This window comes from Lolium perenne, chromosome 3 (genome assembly GCF_019359855.2).
Source record: "Lolium perenne isolate Kyuss_39 chromosome 3, Kyuss_2.0, whole genome shotgun sequence".
Taxonomy (NCBI): Eukaryota; Viridiplantae; Streptophyta; class Magnoliopsida; order Poales; family Poaceae; genus Lolium; species Lolium perenne.
This window is the reverse complement of record NC_067246.2, coordinates 91,047,723-91,067,035: the sequence shown is the minus strand read 5'-3', so window position 1 is coordinate 91,067,035 and position 19,313 is coordinate 91,047,723. Positions and strand designations below refer to the sequence as shown.

Genomic DNA, 19,313 nt, shown 5'->3' with positions numbered 1-19,313 from the left:
CTTGGCATGACAAACTTAATCCTATACTTTTTCTATTCTATAATTTTCAGGAGATTGTAATCCGATGATTCTTCATTTTTATGTTTTTCAATTCTATAAATCAAGGAAGGTCTTAATTAAGGTGTACGGTAGAGTTGATCTGACCGGCTAGAACATACCTCGAATGGGGTACGGAGGATTCCTCGCTACTTAAGGACGAGGTCATCTAGGATTTCGTCTTGTTCTTTTTTTTACGAAACACGGTACAATTAAAGACGCTCACACACTCATCCCTATGAACGCGCACACACTCCCTCTATGAGCATATCCGAAAGACTGCGTCGAAAAAACTGATCCGACGGATCTTGAGATTGACGAACTCACCACAGACGCCTCGCTGTCGACGAAAACGTCGCCTCCCACTGAAAAATATTCCGTCTTTATGAAACACCAAAGTGTCAAATGACACCACTAAAATGTCAAATCTGGAATAAAACTCTTATGGGCTAGGAGTGCCACTGCACTCCTAACCATCCAACCACACGTTGGTTATGAGTATTTCCAGTTCAGGCGAGTGGATTCCATATTTTCACTACCTAGTATTTGCAATTTGAGGGCTCCTTTATTTCATAGGATTTGTATAGGAATTGTGGTTGATTTAGATCATACAGATGTTTTTCTTACACTATTGTTTGATTCATAGGAACATATCCTATAGAAATCTTTTAACGCAAATCCTCTAATAAAAAAATATTACATCGTCTCATGAAAATTCCTTTCATCCGATCAAAGAGAACTCATCTTTTCATAGGATTTAACTTGAGCACGGTATCTTAATCCTATGATTCTTCATTTTTATGTTTTTTCAATTCTATGAATCAATAAATGTCTTAATTTTAAGGTGTAGAGACGTAGAGATTCCGTCTGGTTCAGGCGGCTACCACACCCGCCCATAAGCAGTTACCACGACAGGTGATGCTACCACACGGCATTATATACTACTGCACTGCAGAAGTGAGGTGGTCGTGAAGTCGCCGTGATCTCATCTCCGACTCCGAGGTAGCCAGCCCAGTCCAGCGGCCGATCCGTGATCCGTGTCGGAGGGAAGAGGAGAGAGTGGGGGAGACAAGATGCGGCCGCGGCTGGTGCTCTTCGGCGACTCCATCACCGAGCTGTCCTTCGCCGCCGGTGGCTGGGGCGCCGCCCTCGCTAACCACTTCGGCCGCCAGGTACAACACGCCCCCGCTCTCCATTTTACGCCGCCGCGCGCTAGCTGCTGACATCGGATTCCCGCCGATCAGGCGGACGTGGTGCTGCGCGGGCTCAGCGGGTACAACACGCGGTGGGCGCTGAAGGTGCTGGACAGAGCCATGGAGGGGGCGGCCAGCGAGAGCGCGGACCCGGCGGCCGTCACGGTGTTCTTCGGCGCCAACGACGCGAGCCTGCCCGACCAGCAGCAGGCGCACCAGCACGTGCCGCTCGACGAGTACCAGACCAACCTCCGCGCCATCTGTGCCTACTTCAAGGTTGCCCGCGGCCATACACACACTGTCCTGGAAAAACACTGTCTGCTTGCTTCTTCAATTACTCATCCGTGGTTTGATTTTGCAGAATAAGTGGCCGGCTGCTGCTATCATACTCATCACCCCTCCGCCGATCCACGAGCCGGCGAGGATCCGGTAACAATAGCTCCCTCACCTTGCAGATAGCTAGTATTACTTCACTTATTAGCTTTGTTTATGGTGAGTGATCAGGTCTCGGGGGTCAACGGGATAGGATCCACTAGATATCTGTATGCTGATCCCCCTTTTTGTTTTCCTTGAGCTAAATGCCACTCTTGATGCAGTTGGTGATGTATTACTGACATGTACTAGCTCTTACAACAGTATATTCGACATCATCTGTTCATTTACTCTGATAATTGTGATGAATAAAACAGGAGGAAAACTGCTGAAAATTGTTTATGTTTTATGTAGTGAATTATGTCGAGCAAACCTGTTAGTAATATTAATCACAATATTAAGAAATTTGGCTGAACTTACTATTGTAACCAGGGCATGCTTGGTATTTGACGTATTGGCATCTTTTTATTAAGCCCATGGGGTAGAGTTCCTTATATGTTGACTCAATTTTCATTCAAGAGCATGCACATTTGAACATTGTTGGGGCGTACTATTGGGCTCTATGCATATCCTGTTATCCACTTGCCACTTGGTGGCCTGTGATCTGGCCTAAATATTCCTTTCAAGCAAATATTAGAAATTATACCCTTTGGCAAAGCTGATTCGCTAGCAAACTGAACTTATGCGACATCTTTCCATGCAGAGACATGTATGGAGACAATGCCTCTTCAAGACAGCCTGAAAGAACAAATGAAGCTGCTGGCACTTATGCACAGGCATGCATATCTGTTGCTAAAGAATTGGATCATCCAGTTATAGACATCTGGACACAGATGCAGCAGTTTCCTGATTGGCAAACATCTGCACTATGGTAGGAATCTTTTTTCATGTGTGAGTAAAATTAGATCATGCAAATCTGTTTTAAATTTTAAGAATCTTATATCTCCTGTGCCAACATAGAAAAGCTTAATGATTAGAAGTGGTTGATATAAAACTAATCAGCGGGCGACAATTCTCGGATAAACTCTACTTAGCTTGAATCTGTGTCCAGTTTAGTTTCCGACTGTTTCTGGCATGCTTTATGATGTGACATTGTTATTGGCGTTCTTAGTAAAATGAAGATTCACAATTATGTGCATCTGATGGAACCAACTTATAGGGATTTTGAACTTTGTAGTGCGATGTTCTTGGTTATGCTTCACATTCTTACGAGGGCAACAGAGAAACTGACTACCCAAGATAAAATTCATTTGATTATTTGCATCACGTGCCACCAATCTCACTGTAAAAACAATGATTATTTAGCCCCATAAATTTCACATGATATTCTGAACCATGACTCTGTTCTCTAACATTTTGAATGACAGATAAAAACCTGCATTTACAAATAAGCAAAATACATATTAGCTGTTTTGTTTCTCTGTGGAAACTGCCGAAGTTTTATCCTTTACTTCTTGAACACGTAATTTCTCCCAAAGATTGAACATTCTGTAGATGTTCTTAGATACTTTATAATCTATCAAAAGCTTTATGTTTGAATCATCTTTTACCATTTACTAATAGACATTTGTATATGTGCTTAGACTAGCTTGAAACTATGAAGGCTATTTTACTCACTTTTCCTGTCCAGTGATTTGATAGTCGATCATCAATTGGCCAGTATGGTCCTAAATACTCGTCGCACATTTAAGCAAAATGTAGGCTGAAACATGTCTAGGTTCACTAAACCTGCCACAAGTATTTAGGGCCGGATGGAGTAGAATATTTTATACTTACTCACTTTTCATGACCTTGTATTATGTGAATTGAGATTTTGATTACACAGTATCTTGCCAAAGCATTACTACGAATTATGGCTCCCTGACTATAAGCAGCAGATAACCTTATCATATCATGCAGCGATGGACTTCATTTCACCCCGTTTGGAAACAAGATTTTGTTTGACGAGGTGCTCAAGACACTGGAAATAATTGGTTTCAGCCAGCAGAGTCTCCGGTCCGATCTCCCTCTCTTCCATGAAATTGACCCGAAGGACCCTTTGAAAGCATTGGAAATTTGAACAAGGTACTGCATCGTTTGATTATTCAGAAGGGAAGCTCTGCTTGGTTTGAACTCTGATGTATTCGTATAACTTGTTTAGCAGATGTGATATATGTTCCATGTATTTGCATAACTTGTTTAGAAGGTGTGAGGCTACCTTATGCCATGGGCGCCGCTTGTTTAGAAGATGTGATTTATGTTCCATGTATTTCTCACAAAGTGGTTATGCCATTGTACGGTTTGCTAGTGAAAAACACAGTGAAAATAAATGGCATTTTCTACTGTTTTCCGGTACATTCCCTAAGGTGCAGGGAAGCTGGTTTCTGCTGCGTTTGCCACGCGTTTGATATATGGTAAGCTAAACCATGTATGGTCAAGCATGATTTCCAGTTCTCATCTTCTTTTTGAATTGAGAGGCACGTCCCCGATTTCATTTGATGAAACCGATAAATACAAGGTCTTAATGTTACTGCAAGATCCCAACACACTACGGGCAACTAACTAATTGCGAACCATAGCCGAGAGTTATTCTGATACGCTTTTAACAAATTGTAACTCAACTTTATGGACCAAGGGTGGGGCTCCCCTCTTGTGGTTCCAGTGCTCCAGCTTCTTCTCTTCGTGAAGTAGTGCTCCACCTTCTTCTCTTCGTGAAATACCGAGTCTTGAAAAGTTCCCGATCAATTTGACTTTGTTTAGGTTTCTGAAAAATAAAAATACATAAAACATGATTTTCCTGTTCCGTAAAGTTATAACCAAAATAAGGGGATCATTGAAAAATCCTCAAAAATTAATATAAAACATGATTATAACATTACATACGATGCAATTATGTAAGAATAAGTATTAACAAACTACAAAGTTTATGTATGCATTTTACATGCATCAGTCAGTAGTGATCCGTTTGTACCGCCTAGTGTAAATTTATTTGCAATAGCTAGTACTACCGCTCGAACGCCGGTAGTACCGCCCCTCTCAATTTCTTCTATGAATTGTTCTTTTGGGATTCAGTTTCAACAGCTAAGAGGTAGTACCTCTCGTAGGAGCAGCACTACCACCCGTAGTGGTAGGCGCTCCTAGTGGCAGTACTACCGCCCGTGTTGCGCATGCAATGGTAACATTTGTGAAAGTGCTATAAAAGGGGGGTCTTCTTTCCCAATGGTATTTTAACTTTGCATAGCTCTTTTTGCCCCCACTGTTGACCTTCCTTGAGGTTGCTTTCTCTCTATTACTTCCATGATTCTTACTCCCATTTGAGTAAAAGAGAGAGAAGATCTAGATCTACATCTTCACCAATCAAATTCCTCTCTTCGTGAGGGAGCCCATTAGATCTAGTTCTTGGAGAAAAATTTGGTGTTCCTCTTCTTATTTGTTCTTCCTCTCTTATTCTCCCAATAGCTTTAGTCATAGCTTTGTTGGAATCTGAGAGTGGAGGATTTGTGCATCTTAGCGGCGTTCTTCCCATTGCATTTGGTGCATCGGTTTGACTTATCCGGCGGTGATACGTGGAGGTAGAAGTTCGTGAGATATTCTCTTCGGGAGCTTGTTCCTTTTGGTTCTTTGGACCATAGACGGCTTAGTGATCTTAGTGGTGTTATTGGAGGCTCCAATTAAGTTGTGGAGATTCCTCAAATGTGAGGCCTTCGTGGCAGTTTCTTGGGAGCCTCCAACTAAGTTGTGGAGATTGCCCCAAACTTTGTGTGGGTTCGGTGACCACTCTCAAGGTTACATAGTGGATCGAGGACTTCCCTTTTGGTGAGAAGGCTCCAGGAGAATACGGTGAGGCCTTTGTGGCATTTGGAGAGACTTTGTGCCTCCACACCGCTCCAATGGAGAGTAGCACTTGCAAGAGTGTGAATTTCGGGGTACATCATCGTCTCCACGTCACATTGGTTATTTCTATACCGAAGCTCTTTACTTATGTGCTTTACTTTGTGATAGTCTTTGTGCTTGATATTATATATCTTGTTGTCACACAGTTGCTTGTCTTGCATAGCATAAATTGTTGGTGCACATAAGTGAACCCTAGTTATATAGGTTCCGTGCTTGACAAATTAAACGCTAGTTTTACTCCGCATTTGTTTAAGCCATAATCGTATAGGTTTAAAACCTTCTATTCAACACCCCCCCCCCCCCCTCTGGGCGATGGGCGACATCAGTGTCCTTTGAGTCGCATCTCTTGTTCTCCATCTATCATACAATTGTTCAACACCTAGATTATCAATTTTGAAATTTTGTTTGATCTCTACACTCTCTCCAACAAATCTCCATACAGTATAAATTGACAATTTCTCCTCGAGAATCTACTCCCTCCTCCCATGTATCATAGGCATATACATTTGGAAGTTTTTCTTGATCTCTTCGACCTATCCAACAAATCTCCGTAGAGTACAATTGATAACTTGTCCTTGAGAATCTACTCCCTCCTCCCATGTATCATAGGCATAGGAGAGCATCTCCAACAACATAATTTACCTATTTCTACGTCATTTCTTGTCTCTCCTCAATAAAAACCAACAATGTTCATCAAAGTCTTTCTTATCTTTGGATCCAGATGCTCTCTACTTTCATCTAATTCTTGTCTAAATCTTGATTTTGGCATAAAAATAATTGGATAGAAAACAACATGTAACGTATCAATATACTTATCTCTTCCACGATAATTGAATGTACCTTGGTGTACTCAATTGTCTCATCCGAATAATAAGGGTAAGGGGGTGCACAATAATGTGACATTTTCGCTTTACATGGATATAAGGAGTAATGCTACTCTTTTTTATACAACTTTAAAACAACATGTCACATATCACTATACTTCTTTGCTCCACAACAATCAGAAGAATCAAATAGAATTATATGTGTCACTTGAATGTACCTTGTTGGACCCAATCGTCTCATCCGAAGACTAAGAATAAGGGGTGCGCAACAATGTGACTTTTTCGCCTTACATGGATAGAAGTAATGATGTTTGTTTTTGTATAACTTTAATATAGTTGGTGCGGCTATTAGCTTGATAGCATGATCATGTTGATGGATCAATGCTTCATGTCGTTATTAGCTTTATTTCAACCTTATGTGATCCATAAGTTGTAATATTTTATGATTTTTTTTAATAATGAAATAAAATGTTCATATGCATCAATTGATGCAGAGGCTGAGGCTCAGCTATTTCAAAAAATGATTTATTTATTTATTTTAGCAAACATCTGATTATATGGATATACCAAGTAGAGCATAATAAAATTGAACAAAACAAAATAAAAAATGAATAACATACTATGATATAAATGGAACTTATATTAAAAACCAAAGTCGTGTTCTACGATGCATTTTCTTGCATCTTGACCTTCCACACGAACTTCAGTGAAGAAACTATAGATCGAACATTAAAGGTTCGCTAGATAGACTAACCTCAAAAATAAATAACACATGACCTGCTCATCCCGGATATTTGTGAACATAAAGATCGATCGTTGAATGCACCGGAAGTGAGAAAAACATCCTTCACAAACGAAACCTACTGAATGCTGCTTCATCATCGCACCGAAGAAGAAGCCATGAGATCACAAGAACTAATCGGGATATTTTATCATCCTAAGTTTATGTGTTTGAAATCCACTATGCTAAAGTTGGAGCAATATTGGATGCGCTAGACTTTGAGGTCTTCTAGTGCACTACACTTCAAGTTCAATATTTAAAAGTTATCCAAAAGTTTCGAGAGAAAAAAAAACCCAACATTCACACACCATGTCACTTGACCTAACATGCCTAGCACTACTCACACTGCCTTCCTAGGATCACTCTAAGGACGCTAAGAGCATGTCTAACAAGCCCCGTATAACCCGCCCACCCCGTAAAATTCCGGCGGCATACGGGGCAGGCGCGATATGGGCCGTCTAGCAGGTCCCGTATTCGGGCCGGCCCGTTTCGGCGAAATACGGGGCTCAGGAAATCGGCCCCGTCGCCCCCTACTTATACTGGGCGCAGGTGCGAGTGAGGGGTTAACCCCTCACTCGCAACCCTAGCTCCGCAGTGCGCCGCCGCCTCCGTAGTTAGCTCCGGCGAGCAATTCCTCACTCCCTCGCGCCGCATTCCACCCCAGCTCCGGCATGGACGCCCGACACCGCAGTACTGCCTCGCCGGCGAGCGGATCGAAGCGATCCCGCTCGCCGGACACCGTTGAGGAGGCGTGGCGGCTCAAGTGCCGGTACTCCGCCGCCGGGAGCCGCCGTGCGGCGTGCCGGTACGCCGGCGCGTTGTACGTGCCGGATTCGCTCCGGGAGTTCGCCGCGGGTGGGCGGTGGTACCGACAAGACCCGCCTCTCAAGCCGATGAGCGGCCGGGCCTTCGAGAAGTGGCTCGCCGAGTGGCAGCTTGATGGCGTGTAACTCACACGTTCGTTGGGAACCCCAAGAGGAAGGTATGATGCGCACAGCAGCAAGTTTTCCCTCAGAAAGAAACCAAGGTTTATCGAACCAGTAGGAGCCAAGAAGCACGTTGAAGGTTGATGGCGGCGAGATGTAGTGCGGCGCAACACCAGGGATTCCGGCGCCAACGTGGAACCTGCACAACACAACCAAAGTACTTTGCCCCAACGAAACAGTGAGGTTGTCAATCTCACCGGCTTGCTGTTACAAAGGATTAGATGTATAGTGTGGATGATGATTGTTTGCAGAGAACAAGAAACAAGTATTGCAAGATGATTGTATTCGATGTAAAAGAATGGACCGGAGTCCACAGTTCACTAGAGGTGTCTCTCCCATAAGATAAATAGCATGTTGGGTGAACAAATTACAGTTGGGCAATTGACAAATAGAGATGGTATGACAATGCACATACATGACATGATGAATATTGTGAGATTCAATTGGGCATTACGATAAAGTACATAGACCGCTATCCAGCATGCATCTATGCCTAAAAAGTTCACTTTTAGGTTATCATCCGAACCCCTTCCGGTATTAAGTTGCAAGCAACAGACAATTGCATTAAGTATGGTGCGTAATGTAATCAATAACTATATCCTCGAACATAGCATCAATGTTTTATCCCTAGTGGCAACAGCACATCCACAACCTTAGAACTTTCTGTCACTGTCCCAGATTTAATGGAGGCATGAACCCACTATCGAGCATAAATACTCCCTCTTGGAGTTACTAGCAAAAACTTGGCCAGAGCCTCTACTAACAACGGAGAGCATGCAAGATCATAAACAACACATAGGTAATAGATTGATAATCAACATAACATAGTATTCTCTATTCATCGGATCCCAACAAACACAACATATAGCATTACAGATAGATGATCTTGATCATGTTAGGCAGCTCACAAGATCCGACAATGAAGCACATGAGGAGAAGACAACCATCTAGCTACTGCTATGGACCCATAGTCCAGGGGTGAACTACTCACTCATCAATCCGGAGGCGACCATGGCGGTGTAGAGTCCTCCGGGAGATGATTCCCCTCTCCGGCAGGGTGCCGGAGGCGATCTCCTGAATCCCCCGAGATGGGATTGGCGGCGGCGGCGTCTCAGTAAGGTTTTCCGTATCGTGGCTCTCGGTACTGGGGGTTTCGCGACGAAGGCTATTTGTAGGCGGAAGGGCAGGTAAAGGGGCGTCACGAGGGGCCCACACCACAGGCCGGCGCGGCCAGGGCCTGGGCCGCGCCGCCCTGGTGTGTCGCCACCTCGTGGCCCCACTTCGACTCTCCCTCGGTCTTCTGGAAGCTTCGTGGCAAAATAGGACCCTGGGCGTTGATTTCGTCCAATTCCGAGAATATTTCTTTACTAGGATTTCTGAAACCAAAAACAGCAGAAAACAGCAACTGGCTCTTCGGCATCTCGTTAATAGGTTAGTGCCGGAAAATGCATAATAATGACATATAATGTGTATAAAATATGTGAGTATCATCATAAAAGTAGCATGGAACATAAGAAATTATAGATACGTTTGAGACGTATCAAGCATCCCCAAGCTTAGTTCCTACTCGTCCCGAGTAGGTAAACGATAACAAAGATAATTTCTTAACTGACAATGCTACCAACATAATCTTGATCAATACTATTGTAAGCACATGTAATGAATGCAGCGATTTGAAACAATGGTAAATGACATGAGTAAACAATTGAATCATAAAGCAAAGACTTTTCATGAATAGTACTTAAAGACAAGCATCAATAAGTCCTGCATAAGAGTTAACTCATAAAGCAATAATTCAAAGTAAAGGTATTGAAGCAACACAAAGGAAGATGAAGTTTCAGCGGTTGCTTTCAACTTGTAACATGTATATCTCATGGATATTGTCAATGTAAAGTAATATAACAAGTGCAATATGCAAGTATGTAGGAATCAATGCACAGTTCACACAAGTGTTTGCTTCTTGAGGTGGAGAGAAATAGGTGAACTGACTCAACATAAAAGTAAAAGAATGGCCCTTCGCAGAGGGAAGCATTGATTGCTATATTTGTGCTAGAGCTTTGGTTTTGAAAACAAGAAACAATTTTGTCAACGGTAGTAATAAAGCATATGTGTTATGTAAATTATATCTTACAAGTTGCAAGCCTCATGCATAGTATACTAATAGTGCCCGCACCTTGTCCTAATTAGCTTGGACTACCGGATCATCGCAATACACATGTTTTAACCAAGTGTCACAAAGGGGTACCTCCATGCCGCCTGTACAAAGGTCTAAGGAGAAAGCTCGCATTGGATTTCTCGCTATTGGTTATTCTCAACTTAGACATCCATACCGGGACAACATAGACAACAGATAATGGACTCCTCTTTTATGCATAAGCATGCAGCAACAATTATTTTTCTCATATGAGATTGAGGATATATGTCCAAAACTGAAACTTCCACCATGGATCATGGCTTTAGTTAGCGCCCCAATGTTCTTCTCTAACAATATGCATGCTCTAACCATAAGGTGGTAGATCGCTCTTACTTCAGACAAGACGAACATGCATAGCAACTCACATGATATTCAACAAAGAAATAGTTGATGGCGTCCCCAGGAACATGGTTATCGCACAACAAGCAACTTAATAAGAGATAAAGTGCATAAGTACATATTCAATACCACAATAGTTTTTAAGCTATTTGTCCCATGAGCTATATATTGTAAAGGTAAAGAATGGAAATTTTAAAGGTAGCACTCAAGCAATTTACTTTGGAATGGCGGAGAAATACCATGTGGTAGGTAGGTATGGTGGACACAAATGGCATAGTGGTTGGCTCAAGGATTTTGGATGCATGAGAAGTATTCCCTCTCGATACAAGGTTTAGGCTAGCAAGGTTATTTGAAACAAACACAAGGATGAACCGGTACAGCAAAACTCACATAAAAGACATATTGTAAACATTATAAGATTCTACACCGTCTTCCTTGTTGTTCAAACTCAATACTAGAAATTATCTAGACCTTAGAGAAACCAAACATGCAAATCAGATTTTAGCCTGCTCTATGTATTTCCTCATTAATAAGTGCAAAGTATATGATGCAAGAGCTTAAACATGAGCACAACAATTGCCAAGTATCACATTATTCAAGATATTATACCAATTACCACATATATCATTTTCCGATTCCAACCATATAACAATTTAACGAAGAAGAAACTTTCGCCATGAATACTATGAGTAAAGCCTAAGGACATATTTGTCCATATGCAACAGCGGAGCGTGTCTCTCTCCCAAACAATGAATGCTAGGATCCATTTTATTCAAACAAAACAAAAACAAAAACAAACAGACGCTCCAAGCAAAGTACATAAGATGTGATGGAATAAAAATATAGTTTCACTAGAGGAACCTGATAATGTTGTCGATGAAGAAGGGGATGCCTTGGGCATCCCCAAGCTTAGACGCTTGAGTCTTCTTGATGTATGCAGGGGTGAACCACCGGGGCATCCCCAAGCTTAGAGCTTTCACTCTCCTTGATCATAGTGTATATCATCCTCCTCTCTTGATCCTTCAAAACTTCCTCCACACCAAACTCGAAACAAACTCATTAGAGGGTTAGTGCATAATCAAAATTCACATATTCAGAGGTGACACAATCATTCTTTATACTTCTAGACATTGCACAAAGCTACTGAAAGTCAATGGAACAAAGAAATCCATCTAACATAGCAAAACAGGCAATGCAAAATAAAAGGCAGAATCTGTCAAAACAGAACAGTTTGTAAAGACGAATTTTTAACAGGCACCAGACTTGCTCAGATGAGAAAACTTAAAACTAATGAAAGTTGCGTACATATCTGAGGATCACGCACGTAAATTGGCATAATTTTCTGAGTTACCTACAGAGAATTTTACCCAGATTCGTGACAGCAAAGAAAACTGTTTCTGCGCAGTAATCCAAATCTAGTATCTTACTTCTATTAGAGACTTTACTTGGCACAACAATGCAATAAAACTAAGATAAGGAGAGGTTGCTACAATAGTAAATAACTTCCAAGACTCAAATATAAAATAAAAGTACTGTAGTAAAAACATGGGTTGTCTCCCATAAGCGTTTTTCTTTAACGCCTTTCAGCTAGGGGAGAAAGTGTGTATCAAGTTTTATCAAGAGATGAAGCATCAACATCATAATTTGTTCTAATGATAGAATCAAAAGGTAACTTCATTCTCTTTCTAGGGAAGTGTTCCATACCTTTCTTGAGAGGAAATTGATATTTAATATTACCTTCCTTCATATCAATGGTAGCACCAACAGTTCGAAGAAAATGTCTTCCCAATATAATGTTACAAGATGCATTGCATTCAATATCCAAGACAACAAAATCAACGGGGACAAGGTTATTGTTAACCATAATACGAACATTATCAACTTTCCCAAAAGGTTTCTTTGTAGAGTTATCAGCAAGATTAACATCCAAATAACAATTTTTCAATGGTGGCAAGTCAAGCATATTATAAATTTTCTTAGGCATAACAGAAATACTTGCACCAAGATCACATAAAGCATTACAATCAAAGTTATTGACCTTCATCTTAATGATGGGCTCCCAACCATCCTCTAGCTTCCTAGGAATAGAAGCTTCGCGATTTAGTTTCTCTTCTCTAGCTTTTATGAGAGCATTTGTAATATGTTTCGTGAAAGCCAAATTTATAGCACTAGCATTAGGACTCTTAGCAAGTTTTTGTAAGAACTTTATAACTTCAGAGATATGACAATCATCAAAATCCAAACCATTATGATCTAAAGCAATGGGATCATTGTCCCCAATGTTGGAAAAAATTTCAGCAGTTTTATCACAGGCAGTTTCAGGCAGTTTTTCGCGCTTTGCATTAGAAGTGGAAACATTGCTAACACCAATTCTTTTACCATTATTAGTAGGAGGTGCAGCAACATGTGTAGCATTGGCATTGCTAGTGGTAGTAATAATCCAAACTTTAGCTACATTATTCTCTTTAGCTAGTTTTTCATTTTCTTCTCTTTCCCACCTAGCATGCAGTTCAGCCATTAATCTTATATTCTCATTAATTCTAACTTGGATGGCATTTGATGTAGTAACAATTTTATTTTCATTATCCCTATTAGGCATAACTTTCAATTTCAAAAGATCAACATCAGCAGCAAGACTATCAACTTTAGAAGCAAGTATATCAATTTTCCCAAGCTTTTCTTCAACAGATTTGTTAAAAGCAGTTTGTGTACTAATAAATTCTTTAAGCATGGCTTCAAATCCAGGGGGTGTATTCCTATTATTGTTGTAAGAATTCCCATAAGAATTAACATAGCCGTTGCCATTATTATAAGGATATGGCCTATAGTTGTTACTAGAATTGTTCCGGTAAGCATTGTTGTTGAAATTATTATTTTTAATGAAGTTTACATCAACATGTTCTTCTTGTGCAACCAATGAAGCTAATGGAACATTATTAGGATCAATATTTGTCCTATCATTCACAAGCATAGACATAATAGCATCAATCTTATCACTCAAGACAGAAGTTTCTTCGACAGAATTTACCTTCTTACCTTGTGGAGCTCTTTCCGTGTGCCATTCAGAGTAATTAATCATTATATTATCAAGAAGCTTTGTTGCTTCACCAAGAGTGATGGACATAAAGGTACCACCAGCAGCTGAATCCAATAGGTTCCGCGAAGAAAAATGCAGTCCTGCATAAAAGGTTTGGATGATCATCCAAGTAGTCAGTCCATGGGTTGGGCAATTTTTAACCAAAGATTTCATTCTTTCCCATGCTTGTGCAACATGCTCAGTATCTAATTGTTTAAAATTCATTATGCTACTCCTCAAAGATATAATTTTAGCAGGGGGATAATATCTACCAATAAAAGCATCCTTGCATTTAGTCCATGAATCAATACTATTCTTAGGCAGAGATAGCAACCAATCTTTAGCTCTTCCTCTTAATGAGAAAGGGAACAATTTTAATTTTATTATGTCACCATCTACATCTTTATACTTTTGCATTTCACAAAGTTCAACAAAATTATTGAGATGGGCAGCAGCATCATCAGAACTAATACCAGAAAATTGCTCTCGCATAACAAGATTTAGTAAAGCAGGTTTAATTTCAAAGAATTCCGCTGTAGTAGCGGGTGGAGCAATAGGTGTGCATATGAAATCATTATTATTTGTGGTTGTGAAGTCACACAACTTAGTATTCTCAGCAGTATTCATTTTAGCAATAGTAAATAAAGTAAACTAGATAAAGTAAATGCAAGTAACTAATTTTTTTTTGTGTTTTTGATATAGCAAACAAGATAGTAAATAAAGTAAAACTAGCAACTAATTTTTTTGTGTTTTGTTTTAGTGCAGCAAACAAAATAGTAAATAAAATAAAGCAAGACAAAAACAAAGTAAAGAGATTGGATTGTGAAGACTCCCCTTGCAGCGTGTCTTGGTCTCCCCGGCAACGGCGCCAGAAAAAGAGCTTGATGGCGTGTAACTCACACGTTCGTTGGGAACCCCAAGAGGAAGGTATGATGCGCACAGCAGCAAGTTTTCCCTCAGAAAGAAACCAAGGTTTATCGAACCAGTAGGAGCCAAGAAGCACGTTAAAGGTTGATGGCGGCGAGATGTAGTGCGGCGCAACACCAGGGATTCCGGCGCCAACGTGGAACCTGCACAACACAACCAAAGTACTTTGCCACAACGAAACAGTGAGGTTGTCAATCTCACCGGCTTGCTGTTACAAAGGATTAGATGTATAGTGTGGATGATGATTGTTTGCAGAGAACAGTAAAACAAGTATTGCAGTAGATTGTATTCGATGTAAAAGAATGGACCGGGGTCCACAGTTCACTAGAGGTGTCTCTCCCATAAGATAAATAGCATGTTGGGTGAACAAATTACAGTTGGGCAATTGACAAATAGAGAGGGCATGACAATGCATATACATGACATGATGAATATTGTGAGATTCAATTGGGCATTACGACAAAGTACATAGACCGCTATCCAGCATGCATCTATGCCTAAAAAGTCCACTTTCAGGTTATCATCCGAACCCCTTCCGGTATTAAGTTGCAAGCAACAGACAATTGCATTAAGTATGGTGCGTAATGTAATCAATAACTATATCCTCGAACATAGCATCAATGTTTTATCCCTAGTGGCAACAGCACATCCACAACCTTAGAACTTTCTGTCACTGTCCCAGATTTAATGGAGGCATGAACCCACTATCGAGCATAAATACTCCCTCTTGGAGTTACTAGCAAAAACTTGGCCAGAGCCTCTACTAACAACGGAGAGCATGCAAGATCATAAACAACACATAGGTAATAGATTGATAATCAACATAACATAGTATTCTCTATTCATCGGATCCCAACAAACACAACATATAGCATTACAGATAGATGATCTTGATCATGTTAGGCAGCTCACAAGATCCGACAATGAAGCACATGAGGAGAAGACAACCATCTAGCTACTGCTATGGACCCATAGTCCAGGGGTGAACTACTCACTCATCAATCCGGAGGCGACCATGGCGGTGTAGAGTCCTCCGAGAGATGATTCCCCTCTCCGGCAGGGTGCCGGAGGCGATCTCCTGAATCCCCCGAGATGGGATTGGCGGCGGCGGCGTCTCAGTAAGGTTTTCCGTATCGTGGCTCTCGGTACTGGGGGTTTCGCGACGAAGGCTATTTGTAGGCGGAAGGGCAGGTAAATGGGCGTCACGAGGGGCCCACACCACAGGCCGGCGCGACCAGGGCCTGGGCCGCGCCGCCCTGGTGTGTCGCCACCTCGTGGCCCCACTTCGACTCTCCCTCGGTCTTCTGGAAGCTTCGTGGCAAAATAGGACCCTGGGCGTTGATTTCGTCCAATTCCGAGAATATTTCTTTATTAGGATTTCTGAAGCCAAAAACAGCAGAAACAAAGAATCGGCTCTTCGGCATCTCGTTAATAGGTTAGTGCCGGAAAATGCATAATAATGACATATAATGTGTATAAAACATGTGAGTATCATCATAAAAGTAGCATGGAACATAAGAAATTATAGATACGTTTGAGACGTATCACAGCGCGACCGCGCGTCCAAGGCGGCATGGGCGGCGACCATCGGCAGCACCAGCGGCGGAGGAAGCGGAGGCGGCGAGGAGGAAGAGGAGGCGGCCTTCCGGCGTGCGGTGGCCGAATCCGAGAAGGATGCCGCCGAGAAAGCTCGGGCGGAGGCAGAGGAGGAGGCGGCGGCCATCGCCGCCGTCCGGGAGTTCGAGGCGCGGGAGGCGCAGGAGGAGGCGGCCTCCATCGCGTTCATCCCCTTCGTCATCCTTGACGAGTAGATGTAGGATAGATGTAGTATGATCGCAATGTATGTATGATCCGTAGTATGATCAATGAAGATGAACTTCCCGGAGTTTTTATTTTTGAAAATACGGGGCGAAATACGGGGTCTGCTAGACGGATTGGCTCTTCCGTTAGCAATTTTTCGATACGGGGCGAAATGCGAGCGTTATACGGGGCAGCGAAATACGGGATCTGTTAGACATGCTCTAAGTACCTCAATAAGCCTATCTAGAACCATGCTCAGATACAAAACATCTTGTTTTAGGGGATGGCGACTAGCAAGTTTGCCATGGGTGGGTTCTACAGTTCTAGCGAGAGCGTCTCTAGCAGATCCGTAAAAGTGATTAAATCCTTAAAATAACCGACTTTCAAGGTTTAGGTAAAAAAAAAAACTAATCCGTAACAGATCTCGTAAAACTCGATTGTCCCGTAACCTTTTTAAAGGGCGCCGTGAACCCACGCCCGAGAACTTTGTATTCGCAGTTTTGGAGGCAATTCTGCCAGCCGGTCAACGGATGGCGGGAGAGAAGTTTCATGACCAACTATCACCGGACCGCCTGAAATTTCAGAGAAAGTCAAACTCCGGCGAGTTTATGTCATCTATAGAAAGCACTGTCTTTGATGCCGTGCATACGGGTGTGCTTAGGAAGGTGGCGTGCATCGCGTCAACTAGGAGATTAAGAATTTATCTAGTCGCGATAGAGTTTGTGTTTTTGTAAAAGTGAAACGGTTCAGGTTAGGGTTAGCCTCTGCCTTGCCAACTTGGCACGATCGGGACATTGCACATATAGCTACTAGGAAAACCCTCATCTGTGGCGCACGTTTTTTTTTTACTTTCGGTGACTCATATTCCATGCGCCACAGAAGTCACGCCACTAAATTTTATTTCTATGGCGCATATCTACATGCGCCACATAATTATTAAATTTATGTAGCGCATATCCACTATATGGTCCACAGAATTCTCAAAAAATTAAAAAAATCAAAATATATAAAAAAATCAAAAAATAGAAAAAATCAAAAAATGAAATAATCTGGAAAAACTAAATATTTGATTTTTTTTAAACATCTAGTAACATTGCAAACATATCTCAAATCATATTGAAATGACAACTTCCCGCTAGGTCACCCATCCAACCTAAGCACGTTTAACTTCTAAGTTCTATTTGATTGAGCTACCCTTATGCTACTATAGTTCTTAATTATTGATATTAGTATCATATCAATCCTCTTAAGCCAAGAAATTTGATAAATTTTTTAAAATTGAAAATTTCAAAAAAGTAAAATTTTCAAACATGAAATAATTTAAAAAATTCATTTTTTTTTGAAAAAACCATTTTTTCAAAAATATCAAACATTCTTAAAATTCAAAATTAGAAAAATCTAAAAAATTCTAAAATTTTTAAAATGTAAAAAATATCAAAAGAATATAGAAATTAAAAAATATTCAAAAATAGATTTTTAGATTTTTTAAAAATAATATAAAAAATAAAACCCCTAAAAGTTCAAAAATTGAAAAAGATTTTAAAAACTCTAAAATTTCAAAAAAGCCTAAAATTTTAAAAAATCTAGATTTTAAAAATCCAAACAAAAAATTATGTGGCGCATATAGCGCCATAGAAATTACACATTTTGTGCCGCATATATCAATATGCTCCACAGAAAGCCTCAATTATGTGGCACATTTTTTTATGCGCCACAGAATTTCAACAATTCTGTGGAGCATATTTTTTTATGCGCCATAGAATATTTTTGTGGAGCACGGCTTTTTGAATGTGCCACCGAATCTATTTCTATCTATAAGCATTTTCCTAGTAGTGTATATGTGGTTAGGTTCTGGACCTGATGCTATTCTTTAGGTCATAGATCATGATCGTTTCGTAACCCTTCCTAGTTAATAAAGTTCCTATTTTACTTGAAAAAAAAGCCGTTTTGCCAAACATATGGGGGCCACGGCCAGTTTATATGGGCCCTATGTTTTCCACGGCTGTCACCCAAGCAAAGTTAAAATTAGATAAAATCTACACTACTTAAAAAGGAGGAACATGTTCCTTATTCTGCCCACCTCCAATACGTCAACTCTTTGGTCGTATCAGGAAATGCTCCGCGCCGACAGGTAGGCCCAACTCAGCACACATCCCGTATCGCACGTACCTGGAAACCCCATGCAGAAAGAAGAAAGAGAGGCGACCAACATCGCTAGGGTTTGCCGCCGCCAGCCCTTCCCATCGCCTTGCGGTGATGCAGCCACGGAAACGGTTCCTCCTCCCTCATCTCGTCCCCCACATCATTCCGCTCTCCGCCGTTAAAGCTGTTGATCCATCGCGCAGCCCCCAGGACGTCGGCGACTGATGGACTCTCTTTTCCCCTCTTGGCCATGGACGGGTGAAATTAGAGCACTGGCTGGTCGTCATGGAGCCGCTCCCAAGTAACTCCGGCAACCCCAGCGTCCCCGATGAAGAGATCATCAACAACTACATCAAGACCCTCGCTTAGGTCGTCACAAGGTATGGCCTCCTGTACCAATCTCCTTCCCTCACTGTTATGCCTAATGCATCTGTGATGTTGGATGAGATTCGTACCTTGGACAACTTATGCAAGGTACTGCCAGAAGGCAGAAGGTTCCTTCGGCTACAAATTGCTGATGAGATGAAACAGCGTGGGTACATGAGGTCAAATCAATGGACAATGTTGGAGACATTAGCACTTATTGAGGTTAATTAGCTTGTGAACTCTGCTATAGATGAATGACAAAATTATGTCCACACTATTTTGTTTCTGCGTACATTTTTAACACATACAGAAAAAGTAAATGCTTATATGTTTTTGTTTTCGTACTGATCGACCTCTTACTCTGTGGAAAAGCGGTTCTACCCAAGCAACAGCTTCGGGTACCA

At 41.3% G+C, this 19,313-nt stretch overlaps 1 protein-coding gene across 1 annotated transcript; it reads left to right on the top strand.

Annotated features, from left to right (window-relative positions):
* Positions 1–948: 948 nt before the first annotated feature.
* LOC127341944 (GDSL esterase/lipase At5g45920) lies at positions 949–3,923 on the top strand. The gene is made up of 5 exons (XM_051367884.2): positions 949–1,208; positions 1,281–1,505; positions 1,591–1,658; positions 2,305–2,472; positions 3,501–3,923. The coding sequence occupies exons 1-5, from the start codon at positions 1,110–1,112 to the stop codon at positions 3,658–3,660; spliced, it is 720 nt and encodes a 239-aa protein (XP_051223844.1). The 5' UTR covers positions 949–1,109; the 3' UTR covers positions 3,661–3,923.
* Positions 3,924–19,313: the final 15,390 nt, after the last annotated feature.

Bases quoted from the DNA above. Each gene is read 5' to 3' on its own strand.
- LOC127341944 (XM_051367884.2), top strand. From the start codon at position 1,110: ATGCGGCCGCGGCTGGTGCTCTTCGGCGACTCCATCACCGAGCTGTCC. The intron at 1,209-1,280 runs GTACAACACGCC...CCCGCCGATCAG, and splicing joins CTAACCACTTCGGCCGCCAG to GCGGACGTGGTGCTGCGCGG. The intron at 1,659-2,304 runs GTAACAATAGCT...CTTTCCATGCAG, and splicing joins CACGAGCCGGCGAGGATCCG to AGACATGTATGGAGACAATG.